This window comes from Sinohyriopsis cumingii, unplaced genomic scaffold, assembly GCF_028554795.1.
Source record: "Sinohyriopsis cumingii isolate HCF-2022 unplaced genomic scaffold, ASM2855479v2 utg000160l, whole genome shotgun sequence".
NCBI classification, from domain to species: Eukaryota; Metazoa; Mollusca; class Bivalvia; order Unionida; family Unionidae; genus Sinohyriopsis; species Sinohyriopsis cumingii.
In genome coordinates, this window is record NW_028315873.1 from 3,830,440 (window position 1) to 3,848,460 (window position 18,021).

An 18,021-nucleotide genomic window follows, 5' to 3' on the forward strand; every position below is an offset into this window, starting at 1 on the left:
ATAGAAGTTTCTGAGATTGAATCATCCGAAGATGAGGATGCTGACAGCGATGATGATAGAGTTTTTGCGGATAAATGTTGCAAATAATTTTGTAAATTCTGTATAAATAAGTCGTGAAAGACTTGGACAAATAGGGAAAAAAAATACGTCACTGTGTAGACAAATTCATTTGCAATAAATGGTGAAACTTTCTTGGATTTTAATTGGATATAAGCAGAGAAATTAAGGTAAGAGTGAATGCATGTGCACGATGTTTACAAAATTTTTCAAACAGGTAAAAACTCTGGGGCACACGCAGCTAGACACAGCTTAGCACTGCTGGGGCATAGCAGCAGTGATACTGATAACGGGTCTGGGGCTGAATGAGTTAATAGACAATCGCTGGCAATGGAGCCTTGGTCACTATTGGTCAACAGCTAATTCCCTGACTGGCAACATAGCCTAGGTCTGTTACTATTGGCTGGCAGCAAATTCCTGGACCTGCAATTCTTTAAGAATTTTTAACCTTCTTCCTGAAATTGTACCTGTAATATTTTGAGTGTCATATTTTTGGCCCCAAGAAAAACTCAAAAGATCTATGAAACAAGATGGTTGCTCTTACCCGAGTCCACAATCAGATTGGATTTTTTCCCCTTCCTTTTTGGTTTTGAAACAACCTCATCTGTTTCCAATACCTCTTCGCTTGACAAAACCTGGATAATATCAAAACAAAAGCAAAATTAGCAAATTTCTAAAATTTCCATGATTAAAAAAATTCCACACATAAATTATACTGTGCTTGTACATTCAGTCTTTCTATATGACAATTCCACACATAAATTGTACTGTGCTTGTACATTCAGTCTTTCTATATGACAATTCCACACATAAATTGTATTGTACTTGTACATTCAGTCTTTCTATAAGACAATTCTACACATTAATTGTACTGTGCTTGTACATTCAGCCTTTCTATAGGACAATTCCACACATTAATTGTACTGTGCTTGTACATTCAGTCTTTCTATATGACAATTCCACACATAAATTGTACTGTACTTGTACATTCAGTCTTTCTATATGGCAATTCCACACATAAATTGTACTGTACTTGTACATTCAGTCTTTCTATATGACAATTCCACACATAAATTGTACTGTACTTGTACATTCAGCCTTTCTATATGGCAATTCCACAGATAAATTGTACCGTACTTGCACATTCAGACTTTTAACATGACATCCACTGTCTCATGGTACATAATTAAAAGAAAGAAAGAAAGAAAGAAAGGAAGGAAGGAAGGAAGGAAGCCATGCATGTCACCTGTTTCCTCTTTTTCTTGGATTTACTCGTTTTCTCATCAGATTCTTCATTTCCATTTTGATCCACAGAGATATGCCTTCTCTTTCTTTTGTCCTTTTCTAGCAAGGCTTCTTCAACATTCTCTTTTATTCTGCCCTTTTTCTCTTTTTTATTCTTTTTGCATTCTTTACTTTCTGTCTTAACAATCTCTTCTTTTTTCCCTTTAGTTTTTGGCTCTTTCCACACAGTATCAGGAAAATTTTCATCGATTAACACAACTTCCTCATCCTCTTCCTCAAATGAATTATTCGATCTTTTACTCTTTTCAGTTTTGTCACTAGATCTTTTCTTATCCAATGAACTTTTATGACTTTCATCTTTTTTCACATTAGATTCTTCTTTACCCTCTATTTTTTCTACCTTTTTTGAAGAATCTGTCCTTTCACCTCTCGATGAATTAGACACTTTATCTGTCTTTTCATCTTTTGTTGAATTTGACACTTTTTCTTTACTGGTCTTTTCACCTTTAAATGAACTAGACACTTTGTCTTTATCTGTCTTTTCACATTTTGATAAATCAGACACTTTGTCTTTATCTGCCTTTTCACCTTTAGACGAATTAGACACTTTGTCTTTATCTGTCTTTTCACCTTTAGATGAATCAGACACTTTGTCTTTATCTGTCTTTTCACCTTTAGATGAAATAGACACTTTGTCTGTATCTGTCTTTTCACCTTTAGATGAATTAGACACTTTGTCTTTATCTGTCTTTTCACTTTTTGATAAACAAGACACTTTGCCTTTTTCTTTCGAGTTTGACGAAGCACTGCTTTTCACATCAGAATTTTCTTTTTTCTTTTCTGGTCCAGCTGCTACTCCACGTGGACTAAAGAATTTACGTATGTCCTGAAAAAAACAGAAATAAAAGCAAAATTTTCACTAATACATGGGCAAGCATATCTTTAAATGGATAAATAATATGTTTATTGAGTTAACCATGTACCTGACATGACATGCAACCAACCAGGTACAAGGAATGGCCACAACATAAATGAGCAGTGATCTTCCCCTCACAATTTAAATAATGCTGCCAACTATCAAAACAGCAGGTAATCTGAACTTAGAACAAGACTGGTATCCTGGCCAAGGTACTAGTTTCAATAAAGACAAGACTGGTATCCTGGCCAAGGTACTAATTTCAATAAAGACAAGACTGGTATCCTGGCCAAGGTACTAATTTCAATAAAAACAAGACTGGTATCCTGGCCAAGGTACTAGTTTCAATAAAGACAAGACTGGTATTCTGGCCAAGGTACTAATTTCAATAAAGACAAGACTGGTATCCTGGCCAAGGTACTAGTTTCAATAAAGACAAGACTGGTATCCTGGCCAAGCTACTAATTTCAATAAAGACAAGACTGGTATCCTGGCCAAGCTACTAATTTTCAATAAAGACAAGACTGGTATCCTGACCAAGATACCAGTTTCAATAAAGACAAGACTGGTTTCCTGGCCATAGTACTAATTTCAACAAAGACAAGACTGGTATCCTGGCCAAGTTACTAATTTCAATAAAGACATCATAAATATATTAGATAGAACCTGGCTAATGCCAAAAACTTGGCAAATTAAAAAAAGAATGTTGCCATTGTAAACAAATCAATCATATAGAATAAAAGATCTCTTTGTCATATCAATATTGATACACATATGCTGCATACAGAAGTGACAATTCAAACAATTTGATTTTTGCTGGCTCTCCACAGATTCAAAGCCTGACTGACTTTGGACAGATTAGAGCCTGTGTTAGATAACTGAGTGCACAGATTAATGAACTATGTTACATGACTGACTCAGAACAAAATAAAGGCCTATGTTACACAGCTGACTGCACAAAAATAAAGGACTATGTTATACGACTGACTCAGCATAGACTAAAAGACTATGTTATATGACTGACTCAGCACAGACTAAAGGCCTATGTTACACGACTGATTCAGCAGGCTAAAGGCCTATGTTACATGATTGATTTGGCACTGACTAAAGGCCTATGTTACATGAATGACTTAACAGAGACTAAAGGACTATGTTATAAAACTGACTCAACACAGACTAAAGGCCTATGTTACGTGACTGACTCAGCACAGACTAAAGGCCAATTTTACATGACCGACTCAGCACAGATAAATGGCTTACGTTACATGGCTGATTTGGCACAGATGAAAGCTGATGTTACATAAATGAATGCAGATTACAGGCCTATGTTAGATAAGTGGCACTGCACAAATTACAGGCTTATGTTAGATAAGTGGCACTGCACAAATTAAAGGCTTATGTTAAATAAGTGGCTCTGCACAAATTAAAGGCTTATGTTAGATAAGTGGCACTGCACAAATTAAAGGCTTATGTTAGATAAGTGGCACTGCACAAATTAAAGGCTTATGTAAGATAAGTGGCACTGCACAAATTAAAGGCTTATGTTAGATAAGTGGCACTGCACAAATTACAGGCTTATGTTAGATAAGTGGCTCTGCACAAATTAAAGGCTTATGTTAGATAAGTGGCTCTGCACAGATTAAAGGCTTATGTTAGATAAGTGGCTCTGCACAAATTAAAGGCTTATGTTAGATAAGTGGCACTGCACAAATTAAAGGCTTATGTAAGATAAGTGGCTCTGCACAAATTACAGGCTTATGTTAGATAAGTGGCTCTGCACAAATTACAGGCTTATGTTAGATAAGTGGCTCTGCACAAATTAAAGGCTTATGTTAGATAAGTGGCTCTGCACAGATTAAAGGCTTATGTTAGATAAGTGGCTCTGCACAAATTAAAGGCTTATGTTAGATAAGTGGCACTGCACAAATTAAAGGCTTATGTTAGATAAGTGGCTCTGCACAAATTAAAGGCTTATGTTAGATAAGTGGCACTGCACAAATTAAAGGCTTATGTTAGATAAGTGGCACTGCACAAATTAAAGGCTTATGTTTTATAAGTGGCTCTGCACAAATTACAGGCTTATGTTAGATAAGTGGATCTGCACAAATTACAGGCTTATGTTAGATAAGTGGCTCTGCACAAATTACAGGCTTATGTTAGATAAGTGGCACCCCACAAATTACAGGCTTATGTTAGATAAGTGGCACCGCACAAATTACAGGCTTATGTTAGATAAGTGGCTCTGCACAAATTACAGGCTTATGTTAGGTAAGTGGCACCGCACAAATTACAGGCTTATGTTAGATAAGTGGCACTGCACAGATTAAAGGCTGACGTTAGATAAGTGGCTCTGCAAAGATTACAGGCCTATGTTAGATAACTAGCTAAGCATATATTTAAGCAACTGCATCCACAATGTCAAATTTTGTACAAATCTGGAAGGTGTTAAAGCTAGGACTCTTTGTAAAATTTTGTGAAACTACCCTTCAGCACACATCAGTCTGGAGGCTGAACTGCCCAAGTTGTATAGAATTTATCCATTAATTCTATAATTCTGTATTGCTTTTGTGTCTATATTATTAATTCTATAATTTTATAAAATTTTTATCCCTTTTAAATTTATTTCTTGTGCAATAAAAATTATTTCAATAGTGGATAATTTGTTGTTATTATTGTGGGTTCAATGCCATTTGTTCACCACATGATACATTATACATGGACAATTGAGGCACTACAACTGCTATCATTAACCACATTAGACCTTCAAGTCACCGTTACATGGCTTACTATCAATGGCCACATTAGACCTTCAAGTCACTGTTACATGGCTTAATATCAATGGCCACATTAGACCTTCAAGTCACTGTTACATGGCTTAATATCAATGGCCACATTAGACCTTCAAGTCACCGTTACATGGCTTAATATCAATGGCCACATTAGACCTTCAAGTCACTGTTACATGGCTTAATATCAATGGCCACATTAGACCTTCAAGTCACTGTTACATGGCTTAATATCAATGGCCACACATTAGACCTTCAAGTCACCGTTACATGGCTTAATATCAATGGCCACATTAGACCTTCAAGTCACTGTTACATGGCTTAATATCAATGGCCACATTAGACCTTCAAGTCACTGTTACATGGCTTACTATCACTGGTCACATTAGACCTTCAAGTCACTGTTACATGGCTTACTATCTATGGCCACATTAGACCTTCAAGTCACTGTTACATGGCTTAATATCAATGGCCACACATTAGACCTTCAAGTCACATTTATATGGCTTTACTATCAATGGCCACATTAGACCTTCAAGTCACTGTTACATGGCTTACTATCACTGGCCACATTAGACCTTCAAGTCACTGTTACATGGCTTAATATCAATGGCCACACATCAGACCTTCAAGTCACTGTTACATGGCTTAATATCAATGGCCACACATTAGACCTTCAAGTCACATTTATATGGCCTTACTATCAATGACACAAAAGACCTTCAAGTCACTGTTACATGACCACATTAGGCCCTAGAGTCACCATTATGTGGCTTTACTATCAATGGTCACATTAGTCCTTCAAGTGATTCTCATGTGGCTTTACTATCAATGGTCTCATTAGGCTTTCAAGTCATTACTATGTGGCTTTACTATTAATGGCTACATAAGGCCTTCAAGTCACTCTTATGTGGCTTTACTATCAATAGCCACATCAGGCTAATTTGAATCTTTAAGTGACTTTAACAATTTTCCAGTCATATCACAATGATGTTCGCAGTGTGGCACTTCATAGTGTACTGATGTCTAGCACTCGGGCATCATGCAGCAGACATGTAACATCATGTCCCAACCAGTCACATTATCCCAAAAACAAGGCTGACCAGTCCTAACACTAACTTCTTAATGCTGAGCGCCATACAAGGCAGCTGCAATTTTGATCAGTCATTGTCATGACTCAGACCAAGGTTCAAACCCGTGACCTTCTGCATCTGCGGCAAATGCTATAACCACTTAGGCCACCACAGCAATCCCATGTGCTCATAAAATGTGGAAAAATAACAATACAAATTGATATAGATAAAATATATGAAAGAACATTTTCAATTTGACAATATGAATGTGTATTAAAAATCCTGGCTATACAAATCTGATGGCAGGCAGGACTGTGAAGAATTGACCTGTATTTGTAAAAACAATTTTAAAATAAAAAATACATTCAACACTTCAGCATATTCAAGGCCTGGAATTCGTTTCGAGTACACTATTAATTTGGACGAGTGATAAAACTGTTTTGGATTTAATTCACAATACTGTAAGTTCTCTTAAACTTTTATTTTATAACTTAAAGAATTAAATTATTTGTTAAGTTTTGGTCAACTTGCTATCTTTCTGTTACATAGTTAAAGACCTTATAATCATACAATTTTTATTAAATCCTGACTAAATCCAGTGCTCTAACAAAAAAACATATTTGTACATTTTATGCCACACCAGTTTAATTATCCAGTGTTTTATCTACATATGTTGTTATGTGTCAAATCCGCATACTTTTCTGATTTGACACAAAAATCATTGCCGGTATGTAAGTTGATGCACCCCAATATAATGTGTTTTTCTGATTAACATAAAACAAAGGTTTGGTCTAAAAATCGTCACTGGTATGTAAACTGATGCACCCCAATGTCATGTTTTGCTGATTAACAGAAAATAAGGCTTTGTCACAGGACTGACCTGAATGGATACTTAGATTGTATGACAACACAACACAATGTTTCAAATGGGCAAAGTGGTAAAGGCAACATTTCACACTACGATATTAAAACTGAATATGCTTCACATATCAAATAAAAGAGAAATTGCAACACTTACCCCTATGGCTATAGAACAAAAATGGAAAACATGAACTCCTTGACAAGATCCAAAAGACAAGTGTGTCAGAAAAAAACTTGCCTTAAATCTACAGGAGAATGAGTATTAGTAAGGGTAAAATACTCATGCATGCTGTGCTTTTTGTGTCTCTCACCGCAAATGATCAATGACGAGATACACGCTCAACTAGAAAAACAATTATCCACCCTTGGTAACGTTGTACGCATGTACGACGAAAATGATCAAATCGTTCTATTTGTGACATACTTTAATGGTTAGATGACAACTATCCCAATCAGGGGAAAACACGCACAGATCAGTTTCTTTAGCTGATGTTATCATAATACATCATTTATCATGAGTATGGAGCATGAAGCTGACCTTATGTGACATGTAACTGTCACATGATTTGTAGAAACAGGATGTTAGAACTGTAAGAAAGAGGCAGAAAATAAACACGTGATTTTAAAGTGATTATCACAAGAAACTATTATTTTATGCGCACCTTTGTATGCAACGAAGCAACAATTTCCATTCGCTCGATTGTATGCCTTGCATTGTTCCAAGATACTGTCAGAATTCAACTTAAAATCATGTCCAGGGCAAAAAAATTAAAATAGATCTCAAACAAAATTATATTTTTGACCGCATTTATGACTGACTAATGATAACAGGATTGTCAAACCAGTGGAGCCTTCATCATTAAAAGACGAGGTGACGGTTACACCTAAAATAAAATGTAATCCTGTGCTGCAGTGGTTGAAAACATACAGCTATTTTTTCAAATAATTCAAGGGAAGAATGTGACAGTGAAGACACCCTTATGTTTTGCCATATATGTACAGAGGCTTAAAAAAAATCCATGACCAAATGTGCAAATAACAATAACTTTCAGAACAGTACCCTGGCTTCTTTCGAACAAGTCATAGCAATGAAAGTGCTACTTAAGTATGTACATTATCTGAGTGCAGGAGACATCCCTTGTTTAAAATACAAATCTCTTTTTAATTTAATACACAATGGCTGAAGAAACCGACGCCATTGGCATTTTGAAGAATTCTGCCAATCAGTATGACACGGCTACTACCTGTTCTGAGTTCCTGGATGGCTATCAAATGTTGTTGAGGATAATATTATACTTGTCCTGTTTATGACAGCAATGGCAGATAAAAAAACTTAAAATTTTTAAAATTCTGACAACTCTAGGTCTAATAGTGCCATTCACTGCCAACATATGTCAACAAATTTGTAACATTGCCCAAATCGTTCAAAATATATTTTTTTAAAAGTGTTTGTGACCAAATTATTATATGGGGGTCGTTAGTAATTCCAGTTGCTTCCAGGTAAAAGTCAGGGTTAGAGGCATATTTCTTTTTTTTAAAAACCATGTTTTTTCATGATTCAAAAATCATGTTTTTCAAGGTGCATCGTTACATTAATTTTAAACTGTTTCATATTAGATGTATTAATATTTCTCTCAGTTTAGATTATTCTGTATTTTTTTATTGCTCATTGCAAATATTTTCGTCACAAACATTTTCATGCTTCTTCTTCTTTTGCTGTATTAGCCACAATTACACAAATTACGAGAGCTGGTGTTTTTTCCCAGCTGCATGTGAACGCAGAGCACTCTCTCCCACTGCACACAAATCAGTAGCCATCTGGCATAATTTGTATTTTGCAAAGCTGTCTGCAAATCATCTCATAATCCAAACTTTATATTTTTCCTTGTCTAGCCACTGAAGTTGGAATCCACAGCTATCCATTTCAAAGCTTACAAATGATTCAAATTTAAACTGCATCTTCATCTGGAAGCTCAAAATGTACAACTGCATAGTGGTTAGTTGTGGAAATTTCCATTCCATGGCAAACTTAGATTTAGGTTTCAATAAAATCAAGGTAGCAAGACAAAATTTTGAATTTTCAAGGTGTTTTCAAGGCCTTGCAGGACAAATTCATTTTTCAATGCTTTTTAACCCTTTACCTCATAGAGCATAGTGACAAAGTGCAGCACGCTATAAATAGAACACCTGTTACCTAGCAGACCGCATCCGCATAGGCATGCCTGTGAATTGTTAAGCAATGTAGTGGTGTTACGTTTAACAGCAGTTTTAACCATTTTACGTTTAAGGTAGACATCTATTATATATGGAAAAATTGAAGAGTAAAGTCCGATTCTTATAGCTGTGTAATTATTTTTCACAGAAGAATATTTAATGTGCTTTAAAATCGAGAGAGAACTCATTCACCGTCATGTCAGTGAGGTCGCGTGACCGACCGTAGCTGCCATTTCCCATACTCGAAATTTACAAGGTTTTCGTGTGCGTCTTTATCACTAAGTCATCTGAATTTGATAATTTATAAAAACTAATTGCTGCCTACATTAATATCAGAGCCTTTACCTAATTTATTGAATCTTTCGTGGTTGTTATTCTAATCGTGAAAACTTCGTACGTACTGAACGAAATCCGCGGCTGCCATTTTGGAGAGTGGAGATTACGACCCAGTTACTTTAAATAGCAGATATCGACCAGTGCATGAATAGCGACCACGTGATCTGATGTAATTGTCATTCACAGAAATGAATGTAGTATGTAATAGGGGGGTTTTCCCTGAAGGTGGCGCTACGAAAACTATCTCAAAATGGCTGATGTTTACAGCAGGCGTCAAAAGGCGCTTCTATGCGAATCTTGCAGAGGCGTCAAAAGGCGCTTCCATGCGAATGGAGTAGAGGCGTCCAAAGACGCTTGTATGAGGTAAAGGGTTAAGGTCTCCTGTACATATAAAAATATGTACTCGTATCAAATTATTATATGGGGGTCTTTAGTAATTCCAGCTGCTTCCAGGTATAAAAGTTTAACAACAAAACACATAGGAGTCACACTAATATAGTGTTAAACAAAAGCTTAAGTCATGTCCTAAATTTTTTTTTAACATGGCCATGACACTTAAGCAAATTATCAATTGATTTCCATTAAACTTTACTACCATAGGAAACACACCTATATAAACAGAAATCTGTAACAAAGATGGCCTAAACATTTTTATACAAAGCAATGACGTGTAATAATTATTGTTTTTAAACATACATCTTTTTGATTTACCTATAACTTTAAATGAATTGAGTGACATTCAAATTAGCCCAATCAGCTCCAAAATAGCAGTCTTCAAAGGACTTAACACATCACCCAAGCTATTGCCAGCTAACTAAGTAATATGCGAAATGGTGGTAGTTTATACGCGACCACCTTACCTTTTAAATGCTTCTTTGACAATCAGCTGTATAAACTGTACCATGGATAGTTTGACTGCACTTCAAGCATGACTGTTTACGTTTTACACAAACTACAAGTTATGGGCATATATTGTGATGGTTGTCTTTCCTTTAGTGTTTTTGTTGGTTCCTGAAATTTGCGTTTTTCAAAAAAGTCATGTCAGAAGGTATGGGAGAAAAAAAAAATTCTCTTTTTAGTGTGACACATTATGGCAGGTAACATGCACTCTGGATACAAACGTTTTAATTAACAGTGACCCAATAATCAACATGCATAATAAGTGGACCCTCCAAAATTATGATTATCTTTTCATACAGTTGTTCTCCACTACCAGTCATGTCAAACCTAAAAATCAAAAGAGAATACCTTGTCTATTTGTGCTCCAAATCCGATGGGGTGAGGTTAGGGGAGGGGGCGGGATCAGACTGGCAATGTCCTTAGTTCACTTGATGATATGTACAGTATTGGTGGTGACTACATGATCGTACCTTATTATTCTAATACACGAGCTAAAATTAATGATCAACAAACAGAATCCTGCTAATCGAGCCATTTTGCATTTCACCAATGAAAAATAGTCTATGAGATAAAATAAAATATAAAATAACTGTCAGTACATATTACATGTTAGTATACAGGATATTCTGGCTGCTGACAATAGTCTAAAGAATTGTTCTTTCACGTTCGTACATTCAACCCTTTTCCTTAGCCACCCACCCCACATAACATTAAACCAGAATTGTACTCATACACTGGCTAAAATCACGCGCATTTTTGCACACTCTGCAATTGACACACATTATCTGTATAACACACCATTGTTCTGGATGTTGAAGCTCTTGTTATTTCATTAATTTAACCCATACAGCAAAATATACGCTATTTTCTTCTTGTGTACATGTATTTGGCGCCAATTGTTGTAACGCGCATGTTATCTGACCTTTTACCTATAGGGAGCTTTCATTTAACAGATATAGCCACCACACTGTCAGATTTGTTGTACTTAGCATGTGTGGCATTACAATTGCATTTTCCAAAGATTCATGGAAAAGCAATTTTCAAACTATAACTTGTCAGTAAAGCTATTGCGAAGTGATGCTTAGACACTTCCTTTGCATGTAATTGTTTTTTATTCCTCAACAGAATGGTTTAAACATCGGCATCGAGCCTACTTTCCTATTGCTTAATTCGTTATAAACTTGACCCTTTCAATCATTTTAACAGAATGACGATGCAGCGTGTGTTGTAAGTTTTATCTCCCCGCACACACCTTTATTTCGATAATTTCCCTCTTTGACGAAATGTGTTAATTTACATCATGTATTGAATAATTTTATCATCAATGCTCTCTCTCTCTCTCTCTCTCTGTCTCTCTCTCTCTCTCTCTCTGTGAACTGATGCCCAATGGAAAATGTGATCGTTGTAGATCTTAATTTTTTGTGTGTATGTGTGTGTGCGGGTGATTTGAATTTTTAACGTAGCTTTTATATAAAAAAAAATTCAGTCATATCGCTACGATGTCTGCAGTGTGACAGTTTATAGTGATGTCTAGCACCGGGGCATCATACCGCAGACATGTAGCATGATGTCCCACCCAGTCACATTTTCCTGACATCAGGCCGACCAGTCCTAGCACTAACCTTTTAATGCTGAGCGCCAAGCGAGGTTGCTGTTAGTAACATTTTTTGTAAGTCTTTGGTATGACTCGACCGGGGATCGAACTCACGACCTCCCGCATCCGAGGTGGACGCTCTAACCACTAGGCCACTAACCCGGATCGGTTGAATCTGTTGGAATTGATATTTTATAATTTGTTTTGCATAGTATAGGCTCTACAACTTTCTTTTCTTTGTTATTTTCCCTTCTTTTTTGTTCGCTGTTTATACTTTGCCATATCTCAAGTTTTTAAATAATGTAACTGCTGATATTGATAAGTAACGTGAAATTTTATATTTGAATTAAAAACTTTATTTTTCTTGTCCAAATAGTGGTTTTTCTTGTCAGCCCGCTTTTGCATGAAAACGGGCTCCACAAGACAGACCATAGGGCAAAGCGATTGCCATGGACATCGCGCTCCTATTCGCAACATAATTAGGCATATTACAGTAACTCTACCGGCCGGCCCCCACCCTCACCCACACCCCTCGCCAGTGTGTCGCCTTGGACCTCGCAAACTGTGAGGTCGGGCCTGGGTCTCCACACGTATGCTCCCTCCATGATGCTCTTCCATTTCTTCTGTCTCTGTAAACCCAACCGCCATCCCCACCCAAACTCTTGCATCAAATTGTGTAGGTCCGGATTTTTATTATTATATTTTCGTCTATAATATCTAATAAACTGTAACATTGCACAACTCATATAATATTTTATTTTAATCATTTAAAATTATATAAAACTAAAATTATATAAAACAAATATTTATCGGATCGTTGGATGTATTAAAACAAAATCAACTAAAACACAACGATAAAGAAGTGTGATTACGAAAACGTTTGAATGTAAATATGGAAGAAAATAAAAAAAAAGTTGTAAATTCACTTTAGAAATTAAAATCAACATTAAATTATTGCCCAAGACTTTTACAGAAAAAGAGATATTTCGTTTTACTATGGAAATATAGTTTACCCAATAAATCGACAACTTCCCAACTTACGGGTATTTAAACAGGTTGTTTCCTTAAAAAAAATCAATGAACAAATAGACAAGGGAAATTAACATGGAGAAAAAATCGTGGGACTGTTGAGCGACAAGGGAAATTAACATGGAGAACAATCGTGGGACTGTTGAGCGACAAGGGAAATTAACATGGAGAAAAATCGTGGGACTGCTTAGCGACAAGGGAAATTGAACATGGGATTTTTATTTTTTTTTTCTTTTTAAAAAAAAAGGGTAGGCAATCGAAAGTCATTCTCTTTTCGAGAAATGTGGGTGGCCCTGAAAAGGGCCTTTGGGTTTCTTCTGCTTCTAATTTTTTCTATTTCTCCACCAACTTCTTATTTTCTCTCCTACACTCTTTCTCTTCTTTTCTTTCTTTTTTTTCTCCTCCTCTTCTTTCTTCTTCTCCTCTTCTTTCTTACTCTTCTCATTTTCTTCTTCTTTTTCAATTTTTTCATTCCATTCTCTTATCCTTATCCTTTCCTCTTCATCCTCCTTCTCCTCCTTTATTTCTTTCATCACACCACTTATCATGTCCTTTACTTTTCTTAAGTTATTAATCTCCATCTTTACTCGATGGGGACTATACGAATAGTGGTCTTCATTTAGTCTCACTAGCATTTGTTCCATCATGCCCAAATTGTCCAGGACGTCTTGTAATGTTTGCATTTTATCCAGGTGGTTTGAAGCCATCTTCTCTGTAGAATGGTTTGAACGACGAATACTGTGGATTCTTATACGAAAATTACCTAGTTCATGACCAAACAACGCGCGGACGTGAAGGAAAACATCACCCTACTTTCTCATGTCATATAATATACTATCCACATAAGTGAAGCAACATTTAACAAACCCCAAATCTACTATTTACACACGCAAATTATTAAAACTAAATCCATAATCTACTATCCACACAATCGTACTTGAGCCGTTACAAAACCCAAACTATACTCTCCACATATTCTAGGAATCAATAAACAAACGTACGTGAGCGCTTACAAACACAAACACACAAACACATACCCTCACACAAAAAAGAGTCAGTGTTTATATTCACACTACTCTACCTACACACATTGGCAAATCGATTGTTATTTCTTTTCTAGAGTATTGGGTAGCCCTGAAAAGGGCTGTTGGTTTTTTTTTAAACTCCAGATGCACCTATCTAATGCTGGCACCTTCCTGGCCTGGAACCACACACACATCTTCTTCCCCAGTCTCCTTTCACTCGTTTTGGGGGAAGAGCAGAGGCGGGATATGTGGCTTCAGAATCCCAATTTTGTGTCTCTGGGATTCTGAAATTTTCTCTCTCCTTTTCCTTCTCTTCTTTTCTTCTTCTTTCCTCCTCCTCTTTCATCCTTCCCTCTTCGACAATGGCCTCAGCGGCCAGTTCGTTCAACAGGCGCCTGGCATATTCCAGGTGCATCTGGAGTTCTAGCAGTTTCACAATTCTGGTGTTCATTCTGGTGGTGTTGATCAATCAACAAGGGTAGCTAGACTGCCGAACGAGTTTCAATTTATAGTGAAAGCGCGGACGTGAAGGAAAACATCCCCCTAATAAACAAAATTGATAGTTAGTTAGTTAGTTGGATTATAGTGGTTTTCGTTCTTTTGAACATGTACCACTTTTTTATTCACGCACTGCGTGATTTTTAATTACTCCTGGGGGAAGGAAAAGGAGCCTCATCCCCCAGGCTTTTATGTACTCAAAGAGTACTTTTTAATTTAGCCACTCAGGTGTAGGACTAACTAGTACTTAACAACCTGACTGAAAGGCTAATAGACATGAGTGGGAATAGTCACACCACACACTCGTGTTTCTTAGTTGGATTGAAATGCCCCAGGTGTCAAACCAAGCAGTATGTGACTCCCGCCACGATTGGTCGGCAGCGATGACGTCACATTAGGACACCCGGTCTTGTGGCATTGACGAAGTGGCCCGCTTTTTTGATATCATCAATTGCCTTTCCCGGTCCGATATTCCGGTAGACAGAGCCTTCCTTTTTTCCACTCTGTTTAGGTGGTGCAGGTTCATCAGCTTCATCGCCGCTGGATGATGATACTTCCAGGGCCGCTGCCAGCGTGGAAGTTTCAAATTCTTCAGTGTCGTCTGCCAACATTGCCTGGATTTGGCTGAGTATGTTAGTAGAAATAGCTGTGGAAGCTTGATTTAAAAGTTCAGCCAGATGTTGTTTAAGAGACAAGGAGACGGTTAGGAGTATATTTTTTTTTATTTTTTTTTTTTCTTTTTCTTTTTTTTTTTATTCATGAATTCCTTATTTATTTTGATTCCCTATCTTATTGGTTTTGGAATGAAAACTTGTTTTATGGTTGTTTGTATGTTATTATGGAGTCCTGTTTTAATTAATTCATATTTTCCTATTTTAATTTTTTGTGGCCTTAATTGGTTTTTATTATTCGGGGTATGAACGGCTGTGTCAGTTTGTAAACCTACGAGACCTAGCAGGCCGTCATAATTCCCAAACAGTGATTTTGTAATATTCGTCCTTAACTGGTTTTTATTATTCGGGCTATGAACGGCTGTGTCAGTCTGTGAACCCACGAGACCGAGCCGGCCGTCATAATTCCCAAACAGTGATTTGTTATATTTTTAACTGGTCTTTGATTTACTTTCTTAGATTTTTTTGAGTAGATTGGATTCGTGTATAAAACTTATGATATTTTTGAATGTTAGATTAATATTGGGGTTTGTGTTCATCAAGAATTCTGGGTATGTTGTAGGGGATCCAATTTTATGCTGTTTAACTTTAAACTTAGCCCTTTCTTTTTCAAGTGTATGGCAGTTGTTAAAAATATGCTCTATGTCTTCTGGGACCCTGCAGTGGTAGCAGTTAGGGTTATGTGGTTGTGGTCCTATGTACATTCCGAAGCTGTTAGCCAGCTTGGTTTTGCCCGTGAGTATTCTATTTATGAATTTTTGTTCACTGCCTTTTGTTTTGGGTGATTTCCTATTTCTACATACTTCTTTAATGATGGTTTTTAGTTTCCTGCCTTGAGTGCTTGTGTTCCATAATTCCTGCCATTTATTATCAATGAGGGTTTTAGATATGCTATTGAGTTCGCATATGCTATAATCTAGGTTGATGTGAGTGGTTTCGTTTAGTTTTTGTTTAGCTGTTATATCTGCCATATCGTTACCTGGTATGTTAATATGGGATGGTATCCACATAAATTCTACTTGTAAGTTATTATTGTTCAGTATTTTTAACAATAAATTGGTTTGCCTAAGATAGTTTTCTCTTGATTTGGTGTTGTTATTAAGTATTGAGTTTATGACGCTTAGCGAGTCACTTATTATTGCCGCTTGGGGTATTTTGTTCTCTTTGATCCATTTGAGTGCTTCAAGTATGGCCCAGAATTCAGCTGTGTATATAGAGCAGAGGTTAGGTAGTCTTCGTCCTACTTTAATGTTAAGTTCGGGGATTACGTAAGCTGCTGCTGTTCTGGGTGGTACTATAATTTTGGATCCATCAGTGTAAATCTTAATGTAGTTGCAATATTTTGAGTTGATTTCTTCTGTACAGATTGTGTTTAGTTTGAGTTCCTGTTCGTTTTTATTGCCATATTTCGTAATGAGGGTGTTAACTGTGGGGTTGATATTTATCCATGGTTCTTTGTCATAGTGATTTGCAATTTCTGCTTGGAGTTTGTCTATAGGAAGTTGTTCAACTAATTGATGGACTAATTTCCCTGCTGGTATGTTTTGTGATAATTTAGTTCTAAAAGGTATGTTGCATTTATTTATAGCTAGCCGGGTGGGGTGTGTGTCGGGGTGTGTTGTTAGCCTGGCTGCATATCTGAGGGTGAGTTCTTGTCTTCTAAGGTGGAGCGGCAGTTCTCCAGTTAAGATTTGAAGTTCCACTAGTGATGTGGATGGTAGTGCACCAGTGCAAATAATTAGGGCCTTTCTTTGTATGCTATCTAGTTTTTTGAGGTTATTTTGGGGTGCCGAGTTGTAAATTTGGCATCCGTAATCTAGTTTAGATCTAATTAACGATTTATATAATGCTAGTAAGGTTTATTGATTGGATCCCCAGGTGGTTCCTTTAAGGGTTGTAAGGAGGTTAAGGTCTTTATTGCACCTTTTGACTAGTTCGTTTATGTGGTGTCCCCAGTTTAGCTTGGAGTCATAATGCATTCCTAAAAATCGTGCTACATTTACGAATTTAATTTCTTGATTTTGGATGGTGAGTTTGGGAAACTGATTTTGTAATTTACGTTTGGTGATGAATAATACTGCTATGGTTTTTTCATGGGATAATTTGAAACCCCATTTATCAGCCCATTTCCCTATTTTGTTTAAACTTGTTTGAATATCGCTGATTACTTTGTGGTTGGAGGGGTTTCCTGCTCTCCATAATCCACTATCATCAGCAAATTGTGAGAGTTCAATTAGTTTTGATGTTAAGTTGGTGTCCAAGTCATTAATCATGATGTTGAAAAGGGTTGGGCTGAGTACGCTCCCTTGTGGTGTACCGTTTTCAAGTGTGTGTGGTTCAGAGTAGGTGTCGCCGACTCTGGTTGATATTTTACGGTCAGCGAGGAAGTTTTCAATGAATTTAAACATTCGACCTGTGATGGCGTAGTGGTTGAGTTTGGCTAATAAGCCTTTGGTCCATACAAGGTCGAATGCCTTTTCGAGGTCAATAAATACTGCAATTAAATTCCTATCAGCTTTGCGTTTGGAGTTGAACGCCAATTTAATTGCGGTTTCTAATCGTATTAGTTGATCCGTGGTGGATCTTTTGTTTCTAAATCCGCATTGATTATCGGAGATTAAATTATTGCTCTCTAGGTGGTGTTTGAGTCGGTTGGTGACTATGGTTTCCATGATCTTACAAATGTTGTTTGTTAGGGAAATGGGTCTGTAGGAGCTAATATCGTTAGGGTCTTTTCCTTGCTTGGGTATTGGAATTACTATTGCGTGTTTCCATTTATCGGGTAGTTTGCCTGAGGTCCATATTTGGTTTAGTAA

At 36.7% G+C, this 18,021-nt stretch overlaps 1 protein-coding gene across 2 annotated transcripts in view; it reads right to left on the reverse strand.

The window, feature by feature from the left end:
* Positions 1 to 11,292, reverse strand: part of LOC149774648 (replication factor C subunit 1-like) — a 113,486-nt gene extending 102,194 nt beyond the window's left edge. For both annotated transcript variants that reach the window (XM_089944888.1, XM_089944887.1), the window contains exons 1-3: positions 11,187 to 11,292; positions 1,304 to 2,188; positions 602 to 692 (exon numbers count right to left, since the gene is read on the reverse strand). In XM_089944888.1, coding sequence (XP_089801014.1) covers positions 602 to 692; positions 1,304 to 2,188; positions 11,187 to 11,189 — 979 coding nt within the window. In that variant the 5' untranslated portion in view covers positions 11,190 to 11,292. The remainder of the gene's footprint in view (positions 1 to 601; positions 693 to 1,303; positions 2,189 to 11,186) is intronic.
* Between the last annotated feature and the right edge of the window lie 6,729 nt (positions 11,293 to 18,021).